Source organism: Rhinoderma darwinii, chromosome 1 (genome assembly GCF_050947455.1).
Source record: "Rhinoderma darwinii isolate aRhiDar2 chromosome 1, aRhiDar2.hap1, whole genome shotgun sequence".
In the NCBI taxonomy this organism is placed as follows: Eukaryota; Metazoa; Chordata; class Amphibia; order Anura; family Rhinodermatidae; genus Rhinoderma; species Rhinoderma darwinii.
In genome coordinates, this window is record NC_134687.1 from 413,746,166 (window position 1) to 413,768,250 (window position 22,085).

The 22,085-nt window shown below is 42.2% G+C and overlaps 1 protein-coding gene and 1 non-coding gene across 2 annotated transcripts in view; both read left to right on the top strand.

Moving 5' to 3' along the window:
- SUPT16H (SPT16 homolog, facilitates chromatin remodeling subunit) overlaps window positions 1-22,085 on the top strand; it is a 47,016-nt gene that overhangs the window by 1,357 nt on the left and 23,574 nt on the right. The window contains exons 2-10 of the mRNA XM_075828963.1: window positions 1,166-1,258; window positions 1,458-1,628; window positions 4,740-4,895; window positions 17,679-17,825; window positions 17,909-18,060; window positions 18,381-18,553; window positions 19,113-19,203; window positions 19,294-19,367; window positions 19,477-19,589. Coding sequence (XP_075685078.1) covers window positions 1,166-1,258; window positions 1,458-1,628; window positions 4,740-4,895; window positions 17,679-17,825; window positions 17,909-18,060; window positions 18,381-18,553; window positions 19,113-19,203; window positions 19,294-19,367; window positions 19,477-19,589 — 1,170 coding nt within the window. The remainder of the gene's footprint in view (window positions 1-1,165; window positions 1,259-1,457; window positions 1,629-4,739; window positions 4,896-17,678; window positions 17,826-17,908; window positions 18,061-18,380; window positions 18,554-19,112; window positions 19,204-19,293; window positions 19,368-19,476; window positions 19,590-22,085) is intronic.
- LOC142722787 (small nucleolar RNA U6-53/MBII-28) lies at window positions 982-1,083 on the top strand. Its single transcript, XR_012875079.1, has one exon. It is a non-coding gene; the product is annotated as a small nucleolar RNA U6-53/MBII-28 (small nucleolar RNA).

Sequence of the window (22,085 nt, forward strand, 5' to 3'; positions counted from 1 at the left end):
AAGGTAGGAGGTAGGATCCAGCGCTCGGTGTAGTTAAAACGGATATTCTGTTCCAAGTTTATTGGAGGTAGATTAAAAGGAAGTCCAGTTGCATGTAGTCCTGGGTGAGTGAAAAGTGGAGGTGTATGTCTTGGAACAGAATATCCGTTTTAACTACACCGAGCGCTGGATCCTACCTCCTACCTTCTTCCTTCTTCGTCTGCTGTTAATATATAGGAACATATGAATATCTCTACACACAGCATTTTGGTTTAGGGCTTGTTTTGCTTTCTTTCCTCAAGATGCGTCAAGTTTTGTGGATGGCGTTTTTTTTCATAGACTTCAACAGGCTTTGTAATGTGCCTTAACTGTATAAAATAATGCTAACTATAAGACCTTGGATGTGGTTTTAAATGAAAGCGAGAATTCCAGTGTGAACCCAGCCTAAAAGGGACCCCTCTATTTTTAGGCCACAGAAGAAATATATAAACTAAGGCCTTATAGATTTGCTATCATGGATTCCATTCTAGTTTTGGCTTACAAAATGCAGCAAATCTGCACTATGGGATCCCGGCCTAAGGCTTCGTTCACATCTGCGCTAAGTTTTTCTGTTCTGCCCGTCACATGAATAGAAGAAAGAAAAAAAACAAAAGTGCCGTAGCTATTGCATCACGGACTCTTTAGGGCACCCGATGGAACCGATTGACTTTAATGGGCCTCCGATGCTGATGTGAACAGAGCCTAATCTGGCCGTAAACCATGTAATGTTTCCCCAGATTTCCTGAGTGATAGTAAGTAACATTATGACACTGTGATTGGTGGTTGATCAGGTTTTATCCAGCACATGTTTCAGGGCAGCTTGGTAGCTGAGTGGTTAACTCTGTTCCCTTCCCCGCTGGGGCTGTGAGTTCAAGTCTGACCCGAGCAGCTATTGATCACTGGTTTATTCAGCTCCATTTCACCCTGTAGATCCAGCTGTGGATGGAAGATTGTGTCTGGCATTGCCTGTGATGATTTGCCATGCTAATACTGATGCTGCAGCAACCCAGGAGCATGTGGTTTCTGTGCTGGCAGCGATTGAGTGTAAATGACTTACTGAGGCTGCCATGACATCTATGTATGCTTTTTATTCCTTCATTTATGTAGGAGAAACAGATAGACAGTAGTAATTGCTTTTATCTTTCAGAAAGGTGAAGATGACTACTCCAATGTGGATGCTATTGTGGTATCCGTGGGAGTGGACGAGGAGATTGTGTACGCCAAGTCCACTGCCCTACAGGTGAGACACAACATTATGTGTAAGTTTATTTATTTTTAAAATAAATATATATATATATATATATATATATATATAACTTGTGTATGCTTTTTTTTTTTGTGTGTGTGTGTGCGCAGCACGATCTGTGCGTGCGTGAGATTTCTGTAAATGTCAAGAATCTAATGTGTTTGGTATTTGTTTTTTTGTCTGCTTGTTTTAGACCTGGCTTTTTGGCTATGAGTTAACAGACACCATAATGGTTTTCTGTGAGGAGAAAATTATCTTCATGGCCAGCAAGAAAAAAGTGGAGTTTCTTAAGCAGATTGCAAACCTAAAAGGCAATGAGAATGCCAATGGCACCCCAGCAATCACACTGCTAGTCCGGGAGAAGGTATGTGCTCGACTTCTGCTAATAAACATTCACACTGCAGTAGTTGCCACTATTCTGATGCTCCATAAGACCGGTTCACTTTACAGGAACCTTTTCACTTATATCACTAAGCTAGTGGGGGCAACAGCTTGGTGGTCTCCGATCCTTAGGTGTCCTGGGAACGGTTCAGTGGGTGCCATTGCACCCACTAGCTTTATATTGTTAGGAAATTTTATGGCTGCCCCAATTTTCAAGAAAATTTGTCTCCTTGATGGATTCTTTTTAAATAGTGGCACCTGAATCACGTACCTACAAAGTTCAGGGGTGCTATAGGCAACTACACTGCCAAAAGCAAGAGTAAAATTTAGTCTCAATATGTCACCACATTACATTGCTAAGGCCAGGATCACACACAGTTTTGATGCTGTTTTTTTTTCTCAATCTTTTTAGCCAAACACACAGGTGGACGCAAAAAAAAAGCAAATATATCAGTCTTTTCTCTTTACCTTTCTTTCCCCTTTGGATCCACTTCTGGTTTGGAGTCAGAACCTGCATCAATACTGTGTGTTTTGTGTGTGATCCTGGCCTAAGAGCTGCAGGCAACAGTTATTACAGAGCAAATAAACACCATAAATAAACCAGATGGGTTGGTACCCAACTTTCCCAGACCCCTGAAGAAAATATTTAGCGAAGACCTGAATTAAAGTGCTAAAACTTGACTTATATTTGAAGGGAACCTGTCAGCAGTTTTGAGGCCTCAAAACTTCTGACAAGGTGATATAGGGGAAGGAAAGGGCATTTTTTTACCTTGTTGCATGACAGATGTTGGATTCCCCGGATGTGGCGGTCACAAGTGCCACTCTCTGCTCTGAGTGTCAGCTCTAGCGGCCAAGCGAAAGACCGCTGGAGCAGTCACTCAAATGGGCGAGACTTGCAGCGTGCAGTGCTGGAGCACTTGTACATAAAGTGGTGCCTTGGTGGCACTTAAAGGCTCTGTCACCACATTATAAGTGGCCTATATTGTACATAATGAGATCGGCGCTGTAATGTAGATTACAGCAGTGTTTTTTTTATTTAGAAAAACAATCATTTTTGACGGAGTTATGACCTATATTAGCTTTATGCTAATGAGTTTCTCAATGGACAACTGGGCGTGTTTTACTTTTTGACCAAGTGGGCGTTGTGGAGAGAAGTGTATGATGCTAACCAATCAGTGACCAATCAGCGTCATGCACTCCTCTCTATTCATTTACACTGCAGATAGTAATCTTACTAGATCACTATGTGCAGCCACATACACACACATTAACGTTACTCAAGTGTCCTGACAATGAATAGGCATCACCTCCAGCCAGGACGTCATGTCTATTCAGAATTCTGACACTTCGTTAACATTTGTGTGAGATTTACAGCAAGGCAAGCGTAATCTCGCGAGATTACGATGTAAACTGTCATTTAAAACGAAATTACGCTTGGCTTTCTGTAAATCTGACACAAACGTTACCGAGGTGTAAGGATTGTGAATAGACGTCACGTCCTGGCTGGAGGTAATGTCATTCACTGTCCGGACACTGCAGTAACGTTAATGTGTGTGTATGTGGCTGCACATAGTGATCTAGTAAGATTACTATCTGCAGTGTAAATGCATGGGGAGAAGTGTATGATGCTGATTGGTCACCGTTATACACTTTTCTCCACAACGCCCACTTGGCCATACAGTAAAACACGCCCAGTTGTCCATTAAGAAACTCATTAGCATAAAGCTAAAATAGGTCATAACTCCGTCAAAAATGATCGTTTTTCTACATAAAAAAACACTGCTGTAATCTACATTACAGCGCCGATCACATCATGTACAATATAGGCCACTTATAATGTGGTGACCGAGCCTCTTTAAGATCGGTGGGAATTAAACATCATTTTCTTGGTCATTCAACTTGCATGACTGAGAGAAAAGGTATGTGTAAAATGCCCTCTGCTATATCGCCCCGTTTGCAGTTTTGAGATCTTTCGTTTTTTATTTTTTGCCAAATAGTTTTTAACCCCTATTACACATGGTTTACGATTTCTACACCTCATATTTATTGCACTTACTATATTTGGGTAGATTGATTCTTTTATAATGAAACACCAGGCTGGTAATAATGGGTGCCATCCATTCCAATGGGCTCAGTTTTGTATATTGTTGCAGAATGTGTTTTCTGTAGTAAGCATTACAAAGAGCTCTGTTTTGTATGTTGGTCTAAACCATGATGCTCTGATCTTGAGGTGTTTTTCTTCCCACTATTTAGCACCTTGATGTTTGCCTTTTTACTTTCTATGTGCTTTCATATGTAATGTATATTATAGCTCTAATTGGTTATGTACATGGTGCCTGCCCTTGGTCCCAGTTTGTCTAGAAATTTTAGGGAGATAGTTTGGTAACATGCCTGCAACCAAGGAAAATTCGCTCATTTTCGATAGAACACATTTATGTTGTCGAGTTGTTTGTAGTAAACACTATGATTGTTACTTTACAATTGTCTAAAACTTAAACTAAAAATTGTTCACATCCTGAGACCTGTTGGTGAATTCTTTTTCCCAACTAATTCTGTTAGGCCTTATTCACACGAACGTGTATTACGTCCGTGATACGCGCGTCACACGGACCTATGTAAGTGAATGGGGCTGTTCAGACTGTCAGTGATTTTCACGCATCGTATGTGCGCTGCGTAAAACTCACGACATGTCCTATACTTGGCCGTTTTTTGCGCATCATGCACCCATTGAAGTCGATGAGTGCCTGATCGCACACGGAAGCACTTCCAGGTGCCGTGCGTGATTCATGCTACAGTAGTAAAATAAATGAATGAACAAAGAAAAGCACCTCCTGCTTTTGTTTGTAAACATAAACAGTCATCCTGCTGCCATATTCGCGGAAATCACGCAGGCACGCACCAAATACTCATGCCTCACGGAAGTTTTGTACGCGCAAAACGGGCACGTTCGTGTGAATAAGGCCTTAGGGAAAGATTATCTGAATGCTTCTAAAGACTTTTCCCCAAAATGACGTCTATGGTCAGATTAATAGTTAAAATATGGCCATGGTACAATAGTACACTGCTTAATTATGGATTATCTGCTCTTTTACAGCAAAATGAGGGTAACAAGGCAAACTTCGAAAAGATGCTCGAGGCTATTCGAGGGAGTAAGAAGGGAAAACGGATAGGTGTTTTTAGCAAGGACAAGTTCCCAGGAGATTTCATGAAAAGCTGGTATGACTGTCTAAATAAAGAAGGTTTGGACAAGGTAAGAAATTACCATTTCTTGTTTGTTACGTTGGGGGACACACTGTGTATATAATGTTGCCACTAAGGAATAAAAAAGTGGCTCCTCCTACAGGATATACCCAGGATTGACACTGAGCTATTCAAGCTTAGCTTGGTGTCCGTAGGAGGCAGACATGTCTGCTAATGGAGCAGAATCTCCACCAAAGATATTTTTTTTAGATTTCATTTTTTTTTTCATCGAGCAAGAAGATGGGGCACAGGTTTGACACCTGTGTCCTGTCCTTGGCGGGCGCACGGTGTCATATTGCACTGATGTCTTCAGTCAAGTTGAAAAAGAGAGACCAGAGCGTCAGCTGCTCTGTCACCCACCAGCCCAAGGAGCACCTCTAACACCTCTCCCACCAGTGTCCCCTTAGTAATGGAGGTAACTCTAATGGGATTCTCCTGCTGCTCACTCATCTGAGAGGATGGTGAGTGTTACTTGCGCACTGCAGCCACCACCCCTGGACCTACCCTTCAGTAGCATGTAGTTTGGGGCTCTTTGGCTCATTTTGCCTGCGGCACCATTTTCTTCAACATGATAGATGCCAGTTGCAACATTTTCGGCTCCATAGTACAAGCAGGGGGGCGGGCCCTTCTTCCCTATCTCCTCATGGGGACTGAGCCTTCCCCTCTGATTGACCGGTCTCCTCACATGAGACGCAAGCGGCCAATCACGGCACTCGGGACGCAGAGGCTATTTGTCCCCTTGCCTGCTGCACTGCTGTCCTCCATATGGACAGACACTGCTGGGGACACAGGACCTCTTGACTAGTGCTTCTGCATTTATGCCTCAGGTGGGATATCAGGCACTGAGGCATAAAGGAGGCTGGTCCTCATATGCTTCCAGTCAGTGACTGTCACGTCACAATGACAGAATACATTACACTATGTAGGTAGTGTAATGTATTTCAGCAGCGATCAAAGCTGCAAGTCTAAATGTCCCTTAGTGGGACAATTAAAAAAGTGAAAAAAAGTAATAAAAATGTTTTAAAAAAGTGTAAAAATAAGTTGTTACATAAACAAAAAATGCTTTTTTGCCTATAAGTCTTTTATTATAGGCAAAAAAGTGAATACATTAAAAAAAAGTACACATATTTGGTATCACCGTGTTTGTAACGACCCAAACTATAAAACTATGAGGGTATGTTCTGAGTTTTTTGCAGGCAGAAAATTCTGCATCAAAATTCCGCAGTTTGCCGTGTTTTTTGCACGCGGCCATTGAGCGCCGCGGTCAAAAACCGCCGCAAATTACTTTCTCTGCCTCCCATTGATGTGAATGGGAGGTCAGAGACGTAAACGCCCGAACATAGGGTACGCTGCTCCTTTTTGCCGCTAGACGGTTTTTCCGCTCGTCGTGAAAATAACTCTTCCGCCTCCTATTGAAATCAATTGGAGGCATTTTCGGCAGTTTTTTGGCATGTTTTCCGACGCGGTTTCCGCTTCAAAAAGCGTGTCGAAAAAACTCAGTGTGAACTGACCCTAATATTCTTTTTCCCGCATGGAGAACACTGCAAATAAAAAGTAAAAAAACAATACTAGAGTTACTATTTTATGGTCACCACCCCTCCCAAGTTATAGAATAAAAAGTGATAAAAAAGTCGCATGTACCCCAAAATAGTACCAATACAAACTACAACCCGTCCCGCCAAAAACAAGCACTTACACAGCTTTTTTTGACTGAAAAAAAAAAAAGTTAGAGCTCTCAGAATATGGTGACACAAAAAATATTTTTTATAAATAAGTGATTTTATTGCGCAAACGCTGCAAAACATAAAAAAACCTATATACATATGGTATCGCCGTAATCGTATTGATCTGCAGAATAAAGTAAAATTGTCATTTACAGTCCACGGTGAAAGCCGTAAAGCCGTAAAAAATAAAAAAATAAACATGGTTGGAATTGCTGTTTGTTGGTAACCTTGCTTGCCAAAAAATTTAATAAAAAGGAATCAAAAAAATCGCATGTACCCCAAAATGGTACCAATGAAAACTACAGATTGTTCCGCAACAAATAAGCCCTCACACGGCTCCGGTGAAGAAAAAAAAAATAAATTCTGGCGATGCAAAATGTGCAGAGCGTTCCAAAAGCGGATAAGATCGGGCGCCATTTATCAGTGCGACGCCGGCCACACATCTGCGGATTATTATTTATTTACCGTATTATTATACCCTCTTATTATGCCCTGATGTTCTCCGCACAGATAACACATACCCCCACATTATAAACCGAAATACAGTAAAACGCCAAACAGAACTACTACCAAGCAAAATCTGCACTCCAAAATCAAAATGCCGCTCCCTCCCTTCTGAGCCCTGCAGCGTGCCCAAACAGCAGTTTACGTCCACCGATATGGCATCGCCATGCCCGGGAGAACACCGTTAATATTTTGAGGTATTTGTCTTCAGTGGCACAAACTGGGCATAACATATTATGCACTAAAATTGCACATCAGTGGAAAATTTAAATTTTCACTCTGCACTATCCGCTGTGCATTAACACCTTCGCGTACCACGACTTAACAGCATGTCGTGATGTATGGAGTGGGCTCATGCACTGAGCCCGTGTCATACGCTATGGGTGTCAGCTGTGTATTAAAGCTGATACCTGGGACTAACGGACAGGAACAGCGATCGCGCTGTTACAGGGGCCTGTAAAAATGACAATATACTGCAATAGGTTAGTATTGCAGTGTATAGAACCTGATATCTACTGATTGCTGGTTCAAGTCCCCTAGGGGGACTAAAAATGTGTAAAAACAAAAGTAAATAGTTGTTAGTGGAAATTTTTTTATTAATAATTAAAGTCCAAAAAAAATACACACTCCCATCTTTTTCCCTCTAAAGTAATGTAAAAAAAATACACCAAATTGGTATCGCTGTATCTGAAGAAGTCTGAACTATTACAATATACCATTATTTAACTCACGGTGAACGGCGTGAAAAATAAAGAATTTAAATCTGCAAAATCGCTATTTTTTGGTCACCTTGGCTCTACCAAAAAATTTAATAAAAAGGGCTCAAAAAGCTGTATGTACCAATAAAAACTACAGCTTGTCCTGCAAAAAATAAGCCCTCACACCACTCAATCGACCAAAAAATAAAAAAGTGATGCCTCTCAGAATATGGTGAAACAAAACAATTTTTTTTATAACATAGATTTTACTTTGTAAAAGTAGTAAAATATAGAAAAAAAATATAGAAAAATTTGGTATCGCTGTAATTGTATTAAGAAAGAAAAGCATTTCCGGTAAATTTGAGCTCCAAAAGCCAAATAGCGCTCCTTCCCTTCTAAGTTCTGCTGTGGGTCCAAACAGCCGTTTATTACCACATATGGCATATTGCTGTATCAAATGTCTACATTTTCTCAGAAAACAAAAGTAGATTTTCACCTTTTACAGACCAGTTCCAATAAACTCAGCAAAGCAACTGTGGGGTAAAATTGCTAACTATACCCCTAGGAAAATTCCTTGAGGGGTGTAGTTTCCAAAAGGGGGTCACTTTTGGGGGGTCTTTACTGTTTTGGCACCACAAGACCTCTTCAAACCTGACATGCTGCCTAAAATATATATTTAAAAAAAAAAAAAAGAGGCCCAAAATCCACTAGGCGCTCCTTTGCTTCTGAGGCCTGTGTTTCAGTCCAGTATCACACTCCTGACGAAGCCGGTCGTTCGCGAAACGCGCGTCGAGGCGTTCCTGTGCCATTTCCCCTCATCTCCTGCTTCCATCATGTCGACAGGTATTTGCATGAGTTATGTTCTCAATATTATGTTCACCTTATATGTCGATGTGCAAAGCACGTTATTCATTCCTTGCAGATTTATGACATGTACTCTTTCCATGTGGGTATTTCATTCACATCGATATAGTCTCTCTCTTTCTCTGTTATTTCTGTCATCTGTGCTTTTGGTATGGTCGCATTAAGATGTGGGGATTTTTTGGTTATGTTTTCTGTGCTTCCCATGGTATTTTGTCATACTTACTCCTCTTGATATATGATCCGCCATATACAGTCTTTTAATACATTTGATATTGTTATACCATGTATTGTGATACATTAATAAAAGTATATATTTTCATATTATCCATGGTATTTACTTTCAGATTCTACTGGGATGTTATGTCCCTGGCGCTCGTGCGCTTATAGGTTGGTTTTTTTTTTTTTTTTTCAGTATCACACTAGGGCCACATGTGGGATATTTCTAAAAACTGCAGAATTTGGCCAATAAATATTAAGTTGCATTTCTCGGGTAAAACCTTCTGTGGTACAGAAAAAAAAAAAATGTATTACAAATGAATTTTGGCAAAAAATAATTTAATTTGTAAATTTCACCTCTACTTTGCTTTAATTCCTGTGAAACGCTTATTGGGTTAAAACACTTACAGAATGTGGTTTTTGAATACTTTGAGGGGTGTAGTTTTCAAAATGGGGTGATTTATGGGGACTTTCTAATATGCAAGTCCCTCAAAGCCACTTGAGAACTGAACTGGTCCCTGAAAAAATCGCCTTTTGAAATTTTCCTGAAAATATGACAAATTGCTGCTAAAGTTCTAAGCCTTGTAACGTCCTAGCAAAATAAAAGGACGTGAAAAAACGATGCAAACATAAAGTAGACATATGGGAAATGTAAACTAGTAACTGTTTTCTGTGGTATTACTATCGGTTTTACAAGCCGATACATCTAAATTTTGAAAAATGCAAATTTTTGCAAATTTTCACAATCTTGGTGTTTTTCACAAATAAACATTGAATTTATCAACCAAATTTTTTCACTAACAAAGTACAATATGTCACGAGAAAACAATCTTAAACACTTGGATAGGTAAAAGCATTCCCAAGTTATTACCACATAAAGTAACCATGTCAGATTTGAAAAAATCTTCTTCGTCCTGAAGGGGTTAAGGGAAAATCCTCACGCCAGAAATCAGCGTGTATAGCCTGGTGGTAATCTACTGTTTTACATGCTGCCGATACAGGTTCAGATCTTGGTGCTGTGCTGTTTCTAACTACAACCGTTGCAGTTTATTATGCTTGTTCCAAGTGCAATACTAAATTTTATTGTGGTCAGTCTACTTCCGAATGCGATGTATGCCGACCTCCTGGCTAGGCGCCTGCAGCCTCTGCACCTCTGCCACCCCCAATATTGCTCACCCCTGGTATGGATCCGGAATGGTCCCATTCCCTTTTCAGAACAGTTGATAACCTAGCAAACATCACTTAGTCTATCTTTGGCAGAATGTCTACCCGCCCTCCACTGGACTCCTGTTCTGCCCGTCCTCGTCTGGGCTATCAATGTCTTACTCTTGAGGCAGACCCCGCAAGTAAACTAGGTCCACACGCCTGCCTTCACTTTCACCGTCCTCTTCTGTTTCACCTCTCCCACCACCGGTTGAGGTCTGGTGCTTCCTCTCCCCCAGAGAGGTTGTGTGAGTGCGAACTGTGTGATTCAGATTCAGCTGGTAAGGGTTCTACCCCTCCCCACCTCGGTGGAGTTCCTTATTAGGGCTGTCCGTGACACCCTACAGGTCACTGATTCTGCACCTTCAACTTGCTCCATTCCCTTTTTCTGCCTCAATTTTCCCTAGGGGGTCTTTCCATAGCATTCGTAACTTGAAGGGATTGTCTTTAAGCGTTAAACACCAGGACAAGAAGTTCACACTGTAGTGGTCTGGATGTTTTCTACCCTTTTCAAGGAAGGAATTCTTCCGAATGGGTTAGGTTCCTGGCGGTGGATATGCAGGTTTCTCGTTTAGCCTAAACTACTACTACTTCATAATAGTCTGGATCGCTGTGTGGCACTTTTGAGGCCTCTGGCTATATCTGGGTTAGCAGAGCCATCACTGACTGTGTGCACAAACTCAGTCATGGCCTACTCTCAGGCCCTTCTCAGGAGGACCTGGTGGTTCTGCCTCACCTTATCTCGACTGCGTCCAAGGATGTGTGTGAGGCTGCCTTGAAAGCTGCCCGTCTGGTGGCTCTGGCTTCGGCCTCTTGTATTGCTACCTGGCTCAAAGCTTGGTCTGTTAGTACGGCTTCCAAGCGGTCCTTGACTGCACTCCCTTTTGTGGGTTCCTGTCTCTTTAGTCCTGGATTGGACAAAATTATCTCCGAGGTCACAGATGGCAAGAACACCCATCTTCCTCAAACCAGGGTCAGACTAACTACTTCCACAAAAAGGCCAGTCCCTGTTTTTGGTCCTTTTGTGGGCTCTTCAATGTCGCCCAGATCACAATCTCACCAGGATTGGAAGACCAAACCATTCTTCAAGATTCGCCCCCTCCTGGCGACCCCGGCCCCACACCTACGAAGGCTAGAGCTGGCAAGGCCAGTTCCGCCTGAATGTGCGCCCCCACTCGATTTTAACTCTGATGGGGGGGACAGACTTTTGCACTACAATTTTTTTTTGGCTCTCTCACGTTTCGGACGCTTGGGGTCATGAGTCAGTATCTGCAGGATACGAAATTGAATTTGTCAAACTCCTGGAGTTTTCGATCAGTCCACTGTTTTGAAGTCCCCGTCCCCCCCCCCACTCCAGGGCAGCAGGCTTTTTTTCGCGCAATCGACTCTGCTTCAAAAAATTATCATTCCTGTACCCTCGAACCACAGGTTCTGGGGATTCTATTCCAACCTTTTTGTCATCCTCCAAAAAGGGAAGTTCGTTGCGGCCCATCCGGGGCCTCAAGCGTCTCAAAGCACATGTTCGTAATTGTCAGATGGAATCTCCGGACTGTCATTGCTTCCGTGGAGCAGAGGGATTTTCTTTCTCAGTGGACATCAAGGATTCGTATCTGCACGTTCCTATTTGTTAAACTCCCCAACGCTTCCTCCGCTTGTTGTACTGTCCTGTCGTTACCAATTCGTTGGCCTTCCCTTTTCAGTCTGGCCACGGCTTCGAGTCTTTACTATGTTCTCTCTCTGATGGCACTCCTTCGCACCAGGAGGTGTCTGTTACCTTGTACATGGGCGCCATCCTGATCAAGTACTCCCCCAGGGAGGACCATAAGAAGGCTCTTCAGATTACTCTTAACACACTGTCGATTCTGTTGGATTGTCAACCACTCCAAATCTTGCCTATCTTAATCTGCGATTTTGTTTTCCGTCCTCCAGAGCATCTATTGATTCTTCAAGAAGGGATTTATTCCTTGCATACAGCCATTCCGACGTCACTCCACCTCTGCATGTGGGTTCTCAGGACCATAATGGCCTCGATCAAGACCATTCCCATTGCACAGTTCCACACGTGCCCTCTTCAACGGGCCATCCTTTCCCAGTGGAACCGATCCTTACGAGTCTGGATCTGAAGTTCGTCGTTCCCTTCGCAGTCTGTCGCTCACTTCTGTGGTAGATCACCTCCCTGGCCATTCCCCGGGGTCATTCCTTCCTTCCACTGAATTAGCTGATCCTCCCCATGGATGCCAGTCTCAAGGGATCTCAATTTCATTTTAGCGGTCTTCTTACTCTCTGTTCCCCTTGAACCATTGCGAGACATCTCTCTTCATTTTCCATCCTGGAAAGTTTTTTGTTTTTCATTTTTTGTTTTTTTTAGTGCCAAATTTTATTGAAAATCATGTCAACGTGGGCACCACAGAGAAGAGAAGCATAGCATATACATAAATACAATGGTGTACGCACCTATACATAGATATACAGCATTTTATATTAATAACATAAAGCAAACCAACACAAAACAAAACTGCTGTCCATTGATTGACAGGATGGTAAATGAAATGCAGCATAGAAAGAATATATACAGCAAACACAGGAGACACCCCACCAGCAGCAATGTGTTTTAGGAAGTATGTGGATTGGCTTTCCAGGATTGCCAGATTTTTACAAACTTATCCGGGCAACCACGGGTTTCGTAAGGAAGTTTGTAAAGCGAGAGAATGGAATTAAAGCTAACCTTTCACCTGCCCATACTTGTGCCTCTGAGTTCAGCATGTTATAGGCAGTGCTGCACAAACTGTGGGTCACTTTACCTTTTTTTTTCCCTATCCGCCATTATTTAGCTATCCGTGCCATTATATTTGGCGCCTGATATTTAAATAACCCCCTGAACTGTCAATGGGGTGTGTAATTGGCCCCCAGTTTAGGGGGTTAATTAAATATCGGGTTCCAAATAGAATGGCACCAATGTCTAAATAACGGAGGAGGATAGGAAAAAAAAAGGGCCCCAGGGTTTGTGCAGCCCTGCCTATTACATGCTGCACTCTGCTGCACATGTATTGGCAAGTGAAAGGTTCTCTTTAACTACTGCAGTTCACGCTTGTAGCTTAGGGGGCTTCCAGTTCAGAAGAATAATCTCTTTTGCATAAAACAATAATATCATAAGGGATCTGGTAGCAACATTGGGAATAAGGTCTTACACCAGAAGGAGTAAGTAGACTTTAGGGTGCAATATACGAGGAAGTCCGATTTTAGACTCTACTCCAGGACCTCAGCCCAAAAGTCAGATATGACCGAACACTCCCAAAACATGTGAAGGAAGGAAGAAGTCCTCCCTCTGGCACTAGGGGCAAGTAGGAGAAGAGCGCTTCCCCATTCTAAACCGCTTAGACTGGGTGTAGTAAATTTGTTGGAAGAACTTAACTTGAATAAGCTGATCCCTTCCAGATATCAAGAGACCAGTTAGGGCACCCAAGAGTTCCACATGATCTTCATTCGAAACAGAGAGTAGGATCTGGGACCATCTATCTAAAGCTCTGTCAGTTTTATTGGTAGAGACCAGTAACAAATGTTTGTAGAGAGTGGATATCCGCTTGGTCTGTGTCTCCTGAGTTACAATCCTCCACTGGGGATGTGCACAAACAGAGATCATAACCCGCAAACTGCGACCAAAGGGCATGTCTGGAAGAATTGGGATTTCAAGTGAGGTGGTATCTGATGCTTAGTACTGAGTTGCGTAAAATTGACATTCTTATTTTCTATCACCACATCCTCAAGTCAGTACTCCCAATTCTGCCCACGTAGAGGGATTTGAGAGCCTTTGAATGTGTCAGGAGTGGGTTATACCAAAGAGGTGGTCCTGGGTGACCAGGACACCACCTTGGTTCGAAAAAATAGGAGAGACCTCTGCCACACCTTCATGGTGGACCGCATGGGTATAATGAGGAGATAACATGGTGGAGGTGCTAGTCGGAATAAAGAGTTGACCAGGGCCTTACATGGCCCCAGTAGGGTAGCCTCAAGATCCGTGCATGGGTTTAGATGCCTAAGACTCCCCCCCCCCCCCCCCCCCCCCCCCCCACCCAGTTGGAGTGTGCTAGGGGCAATGCGAGTGGGATTCCACCCGCACAAATAAAGGACCCAAGATCCTTATCCACCCTCGAATAAAATGAAAGCGGCAACCACACAGGATTTATGGCAGCGGTACATAAATCTCGGGAAAGACTTAATTTTAAATAGATTGCTGCAGCTTGTTACCGAAAGAAGCAGGTGTCTCCAATTGTCAAAATCCACCGTAAGGCGCTGTAAGAGTGGAGAGATGTTATCCGGTGTAAAGGTGTTTCTATCAGGACTAATCACTATACCAAGATATGTAATGTTATCCGCCCATTGTAGGGGAGAAGGAAGAGTGGGCCCCCCTGGCTCCTACATCCACCGCCATTATCAAGGACTTTGACCATGGAAAGTTTTTTGGGTTCTTTTCAGATTGCGGTGACCTCCATCCGGACTGTCTGAGCTGACAGCTCTTTCTTGCTGTTCTCCTTTTCTGACTCTTCATGAAGACAAGGCGGTGCTCCGCACAGTGCCTTGTTTTTTTCCTAAAGTTTGTTTTTTGGCTTTCCACATGAATGACAATATTATTTTGCCGTCTTTGTCCTTCTCCCAGTCATCTGAGGGAGCGTTCAGAGACCAGCAGGACGTGCTGTCACTGAAGCCATCAGTCCTGTGATTCAGCGAATGGTACAGCTGCACTGTATATAGGATACAGAGCAGCTGTATCTTGCATAGTGTAAATATTTTTTAACCCCTTCCCGCCGCAGCCCTTTCTCATATTTTCATTTTCGTTTTTTTTCTCCTCACGTTCCAAAAGCCATAACTTTTTTTTATTTTCCCATCGATATAGTCCTATGAGGGCTTGAATTTTACGGGACGAGTTGTAGTTTTTCGTAGCACCATTTATTGTGCCATATAATGTACTAGGAAACGGGACAAAAAATATTTTTGGGGTAGAAAATGAAAAGAACAGTGATTCCTCCATTGTTTTGCATGTAGTTTTTACGGAATTCACTGCAATTAAAACAACATGTTAACTTTATTCTGCGGGTCAATATGATTATCGCGATACCAAATATATATTGTTTTTTCTATATTTTAAAACCGAAGTGTAAAAAAAAATAATTTTATTTTGTTGCCAAATTCCGAGAGCCATAACTTTTTATTCCATCGATTTAAGTGATATGAGGGCTTATTTTATGCGGGTTAAGCTGTAGTTTTTAATAATACCATTTTGGTGTACATGCGACGGTTTGATCACTTTTTTTATTTCATTTTTTGTGGCAGATGAGGTGACCAAAAAATAACGATTCTGGCGTTTTTATAATTTATTTATTTATTTTTACGGCGTTCACCGTGCCGATTAAATAATGATATATTGTAATAGTTCAGACTTTTACGGACGCGTCGATACCAATTATATTTATTTATTTTTTTACTATGCTCCAGGGGGAAAATGGGAAAAGGTGTGTTTTTGTTTTTTTTTTGATAACTTTTTTTATTTTTTTATATATATATTTTTTTTTTTTTTACATAAACACCAACTTTTATTTTACTTTTTGTATTAGTCCCCCTAGGGGACTTCAACCAGCGATCATTAGATCGCTTGCTCGATATTCTGCAATACTAATGTATTGCAGTATATCGTGATTCTGACAGGCTTCTATTAAACCCTGCCGGAGGCAGCGCTTAATAGGACCACAAAGATGGTGGACCTGGGGGCCTTCATTAGGCCCCCAGGCAGCCATAGCAACCATCGTCCGGCCCGCCCCCCGATTGCTTTGCGGGGGGCGCGATGAGCTTTTAGAGGGGGTCGCCCCTCTCTTTCTAACAATTTTAAATGCTGCGGTTGCTATTGCCGCTATATGCCGCTCGTTACTCTGAAGTGTCGGCTGTAACAAACAGCCAACACCGGCATCGTATGGAGCGGGTTCACTCCGTGAGCCCGTTCCATACTTCCCCTACCCGACTTTGGCGTATGGATACGTCAAATGTCGGGAAGGGGTTAATAGATACTAGTTTGAAAGTTGCACCAAACAGACATTTTTATTAAAAAAATATATATCACTTTCAAAGGTTTACATAGCCTTTAATGGATTTGTCTTTATTTTTTTTAAAACCTAAGTAACTATGTAACATATTGCAGCTGTTTGCGTTTAAAGAGGCTCGGTCACCACATGCAAGATCGACTTACCTGCAAACGCTGATGCTGCTGCAGAATCAACTGTAGCCTCTGGTGCCGATGTGGCCGTCACGATGCAGGACCTGTGAGTGACGTCACAGATCTGCACTGTCAGAAGCTGGGCGTTCTGAAGAGAAGAGGATGTTACTTCTCTTCAGAGCGCCCAGCTAGTGAAAGTATTAAAAACGCCCCGATGTACGCACATAATACACGCCCACTTGGACTTTTACTTTTAAACACACCCACTTGGACTTTTGCAAGCCTCATTTGCATAACTACAAAAATGGTCATAACTTGGCCAAAAATGCTCGTTTTTTAAAAATAAAAACGTTACTGTAATCTACATTGCAGCGCCTATCTGCTGCAATAGCAGATAGGGGTTGCAAAATCTGGTGACAGAGCCTCTTTAATGCCCAATTGGGCGTGTTTTACTTTTTGACTAAGTGGGCGTTGAGGAGTGAAGTGTATGACGCTGACCAATCAGCGCCATACACTTCATTCATTTACACAGCACATAGTGATCTTACTAGATCATTATGTGCAGCCACATACACACACATTAATGTTGCTCAAGTGTCCTGACAATGAATATACATTACCTCGAGCCAGGACGTGATGTCTAGATGTCTATTCACAATCCTGACACTTCTGTAGCGTCTGTGTGATTTACAGCACAGCACATCGAGATCTCGCTGTAAATGACAGTTTACAGCGTAAACTCGCGAGATTATGCCTACTATGCTGTAAATCAGAGAAGTGGTCAGGATCCTGAATACACATCCCGTCCTGGCTGGAGGTAATGTATATTCATTGTCAGGACACTGCAGTAATGTTATAGTGTGTTTATGAGGCTGCACATAGTGATATGGCTATATCACTATGTGCTGTGTAAATGAATGGAGAGAAGTGTATGACGCTGATTGGTCAGTGATTGGTCAAGGTCATACACTTCTCTCCACAACGCCACTTGTTCAAAAAGTAAAACACGCCCAGTTGGTCATTAAGAAATACATTAGCATAAATCTAAAATTGCTCATAACTTGGTCAAAAATGATCGTTTTTCTAAATAAAAAAACACTGCTGTTATCTACATTACAGCGCCGATCACATCATGTACAATATAGGCCACTTATAATGTGGTGACAGAGCCTCTTTAACTAGGACAATCTCTTTGTTGGAAAGATACCCTGATAACAGATAACCGCTTCATTGCTGGTTAGACCATAACCCTAGTACAACCCTTCCTCATAGGCAACATGAAAGTATTGGGAATGAGCCCTTATCTATGAGCAAACCTTAAATGAAATGAATGTAGCACATTATTTAGTGTGTCTGTTTCAAAGAAACTTGTTGTTCTGTAGGTTGATATTAGTGCTGCAGTGGCGTACACAATTGCTGTAAAAGAGGATGGAGAACTAAACCTGATGAAAAAGGCGTCTACCATTACTTCTGATGTCTTTAACAAGTTTTTTAAAGAGCGTGTCATGGAGATTGTGGATGCTGATGAGGTAACAAAATACTCTATTTAATAATCATTTGTTTTTTACTTCTGAATTAAATGTGCGAAACATTTATGCTGTTCTAATTCTAGAAAGTACGGCACAGCAAGCTCGCAGAATCTGTGGAGAAAGCCATAGAAGATAAAAAATATTTGGGTGGGACAGACCCATCCACTATTGAAATGTGTTACCCTCCCATAATCCAGAGTGGAGGAAATTATAATTTAAAATTCAGTGTGGTCAGGTAAGTTTTTAATTCTAAGGGTAAGGCCAAACGTAGCGGCGGAGACGCCGTGCGACAACAGTTCTTACTGCAAATAGGCGCAGTTTTCAAATTTATAATGGTCGCGTGGTTTTGCAGGTAAAACTGTTGGTTACTTTTAAAATCGTGTGGCCATTAATATTGAACCGTGCAAATTTGAGGAACAAACTGTCGGAACTGTTTTCGTCCGCACCTCGCACAGCCACTATGTGTGGCTTTACCCTAATAAAGCAAAATTAAAATCTGGTGTGTGCTTATTTGGAAACGCAAAAAGCATCTCTTTTTTGTATTTTTGCTTACAGTGACAAAAATCACATGCACTTTGGGGCAATAACATGTGCCATGGGTGTCCGCTTCAAATCATACTGCTCCAATTTAGTGCGCACGCTGATGGTGGATCCAACACAGGAAATGCAAGAAAATTACAACTTTTTGCTACAGATGCAGGAGGATTTATGCAAGGAGTTTAAGCATGGTATGTGCTTAATGAATTGTCAATCTATATTTTATGCCAATGGCCCATCTTTACCACACCTGTGAGGGTATTGATTTATTAAATGGCTTTATATAAGGGAATTGTAAATGCAATTCACTTAGCTATAAGCCACACTTTGCCTAAGGCGCCACTTTCACATGGCAGTTGTGACACAATTTAAGGACACAGGATTTTGGGGTGTGGATGTAATATTTGAGATTTGCTGCTCCTCATGAACTATGCCTCCTGTTATACAATTAATTTGTCACCGTCTGAGGACACCGCATCAAGGTTGCAGAATGTTAAGGTGGAGATGTTACCAATATCCAGCCCATGGCTTGATACCTTGCTCGGCCAAATCCCAGTACAGCCCCCTCCTGTCCTGGGGCAGGGCCGCTCCTGAGGTTTAAAGCCACTCGTTTTATATAACCGTTTGGCTTTATACACACACGTTGCGGTCTATAGCAGTCTTTGCTTCGATTTAACAAAGATCTTGGTGAAAACCACAATATGACCGATCCTTTAATAATAATGTTCTATTCTTCTGTATTGACACAAGGTGCAAAAATATGTGAAGTCTATCAAGCAGTAATGGAGCAAGTGAAGAAGCAGAAACCAGATCTGATGAGCAAGATCACTAAGAACCTGGGGTATGTGCAATACAGCTGTTTGTGCATAATATTACATGCAGCAGATACTCTACTTCTTACTAACCCTTTCTTTTTATTTGGTCTCTACAGCTTTGCAATGGGAATAGAGTTTCGGGAAGGATCCCTTGTAATAAATAGCAAAAATCAGTTCAAACTCAAGAAAGGTAAGAGCCCAGTTAATATACTTTGTGATTGGAAAGCTAACAAGTGTTTATGAAACACCAAGTAAGAATGTATCAGTTTTGCTGATTTCTGATGACTTCTTCATGTTAGGAATGGTGTTTAGTGTGCACTTGGGCCTATCAGACCTCGCCAACAAAGAGGGAAAGAAACAAGAAGAGAAGACCTATGCTTTGTTTGTTGGAGATACAGTGCTGGTTAATGAGGTAAACTTGCAAAGGAGGAGGACACCTTTAAATATAACCCTGCTGTGGTTTTGAAAAATATATAATTTTTTTTATTATTGTGTGATTTTGTTTTTTTGTGAATCGGCAGCCTTTTTTGCCGTGATCTTACAAGAATCTCAGCAATAATGAATGGCTGAACAGTCCGGTGAATACACCCTTAGGTAGTCCTGTGCACCTGTCCACACAAGGTGATTGACCGTTTTTGTTGTTCGTAGGGCTGGACGATTAAATTTGATCGCCATTTCAAGTTGGTATGATTCTGGGTTTGCCCAGAATCGTGAAATCGTTACAGGTCCTGCCCCTATAGCGGGAGAGTAAAAACAAAAACCCTTTAACAAGCAGACACGCTGCACAGCGCATCTACTTCAATGAATGGCAACAAAGAAAAGGAGCAGTAGTGAGGAGGACTGGGGTTTTCCAACTGTGTGTTATACTGTGAGTCCAGAGATTGTTTGTTTGTTTTATACGGAGTCCCTTTTACACCTGCCGATATTTGGCCGACGCAGCGAGCGCCGATCAACGAGACATCGTTGATCGGCGCTTGTTTGCTCCTGGCACACGGAGCTATGTATGGCGACGAGCGGTCTTTACTCCGATCGCTCGTCCCCATACGTTATGTCGGCAAAGCGTCTCCCCTTTTTTTACACAGGGAAATGTTCTGCCGACAACGATAATATTTGACTCTTAAACGATACGATCAACAGATCTCGTTCATCTGCTGATCGCTGGCCTGTTTACACAGGGCAATTATCGGGAATGAGCGTTCTATGAACGCTTATCTGCCCGATAATCGCCCAGTGTAAAAGGGCCTTTACAGAAGTGGTTTTCGTTCTCTTCGGTTATGATAACGCCGTATCAGTGGAGGGGCCTCGGTGCTGGTGATGTGCAGCGGTGTTTACTAGTTCTGTGTAATACTGCTGGTAATAAATCTAAGGCTGGGTTCACACACCCTATTTGCGGATTCGGGCGTTTTAGTCTCTAATTACGTCCGAAAATATGGCTCCAAAGCGTCGGCAAACATCTGCATATTCATTTGAATGGGTTTTACGATGTTCTGTGCCGACGGTCATTTTTTTTACGCGCCGCTGGCAAAAGACGGCGCGTAAAAAAGACGCCCGCGTCAAAGAAGTGCATGTCACTTCTTGAGACGTAATTGGAGCCGTTTTCAATTGACTCCATGGAAAAACAGCTCCAATTACGTCCGTAATGGACGCTGCGAAAAACGCCTGCACGTGCCATTACGTCTGAAATTCCAGAGCTGTTTTCTCCTGAAAACCGCTCCGTAATTTCAGCCGTATCGGACGCTGCCGTGTAAACATACCCTAAGAGACTTGACACCGAAGTTATGTTCCTAAGAGCAGTCCTAAATCACACGCAAACTTTGGGGGTAACTTATAATCCTTTCTACACCAGACAAGGGCCCAAAAGTCACAATTTGGCGTGACCTCTGCAGCCCAACAAGTTAATTATAATTTGCGCCAGGCTAATTGTAACATAAGGACATGTTAAATGGCCTATTACACTGACCAATTTTGGCCGGTGCAATGAGCATTGATAGAGACCGCTCGTTTGCGCCAGTCACAAGGAGTTATGTATGTGGACGAGCGCTCGTTGCTCAGATCGCTTATCCCCATTATCATGTCGCCAGCACATCTCTGTTTACACGCCAAGATGTTCTGCCGACAACGATAATATAAAAGATTTTTAAAATATGATCAGCGGATGAACATGCGTTTGCTCGTTCATCTGCTGATCGCTGGCCCTTTTACACAGGGCAATTGTTGGGAAGGAGCGTTCTATGAACGCTTGTCTGCTCGATAATTGCCCAGTGTGAAAGGGCCTTAAGCATGTATGTCTGCAGCTTTCCAGGCGTACACGCTAACCGTAGGGAAAAATTGTGAGTGGGGCCTTATGTGTATTTTGCCTGAGGTCTCACTGTTCTCCTGCTGCTCATATATGCACTACACCATATATACTGGTACATGGTTTACTAGCAATGTACCATATATACCCTATCTTGGTATTTTTTTTCAGTTTATTTAACGGAAATCGAGATTCAAATCGAAAATCGTCCTTAGTGTTGAAAAAAATCTAGATTCTATTTTTTGGCATAATCGCCTAGCTCTACTTGTTCATTACATTGGGGGGACACAGACCCTGTTACTTAAGGAGATGGGCGCTATAATGTAGGTAACAGCAGTGCTTTTTATTTAGAAAAACTCTATTTTTACCACGTTGGGAGCGATTTTAGTTTTATGCTAATTTAGTTTCTTAATGCCCAACTGGGCGTGTTTTTACTTTAGACCAAGTGGGCATTGTACAGAGGAGTGTATGACGCTGATCAATCGGCGTCATGCACTTCTCTCCATTCATTTAGTCAGCGCATAGTGACACTGCGTTGTTCACTATGTGCTGTCTTATACTGATACATTAACGTTACTGAAGTGTTTAGACAGTGAATAGACATTCCTTCCA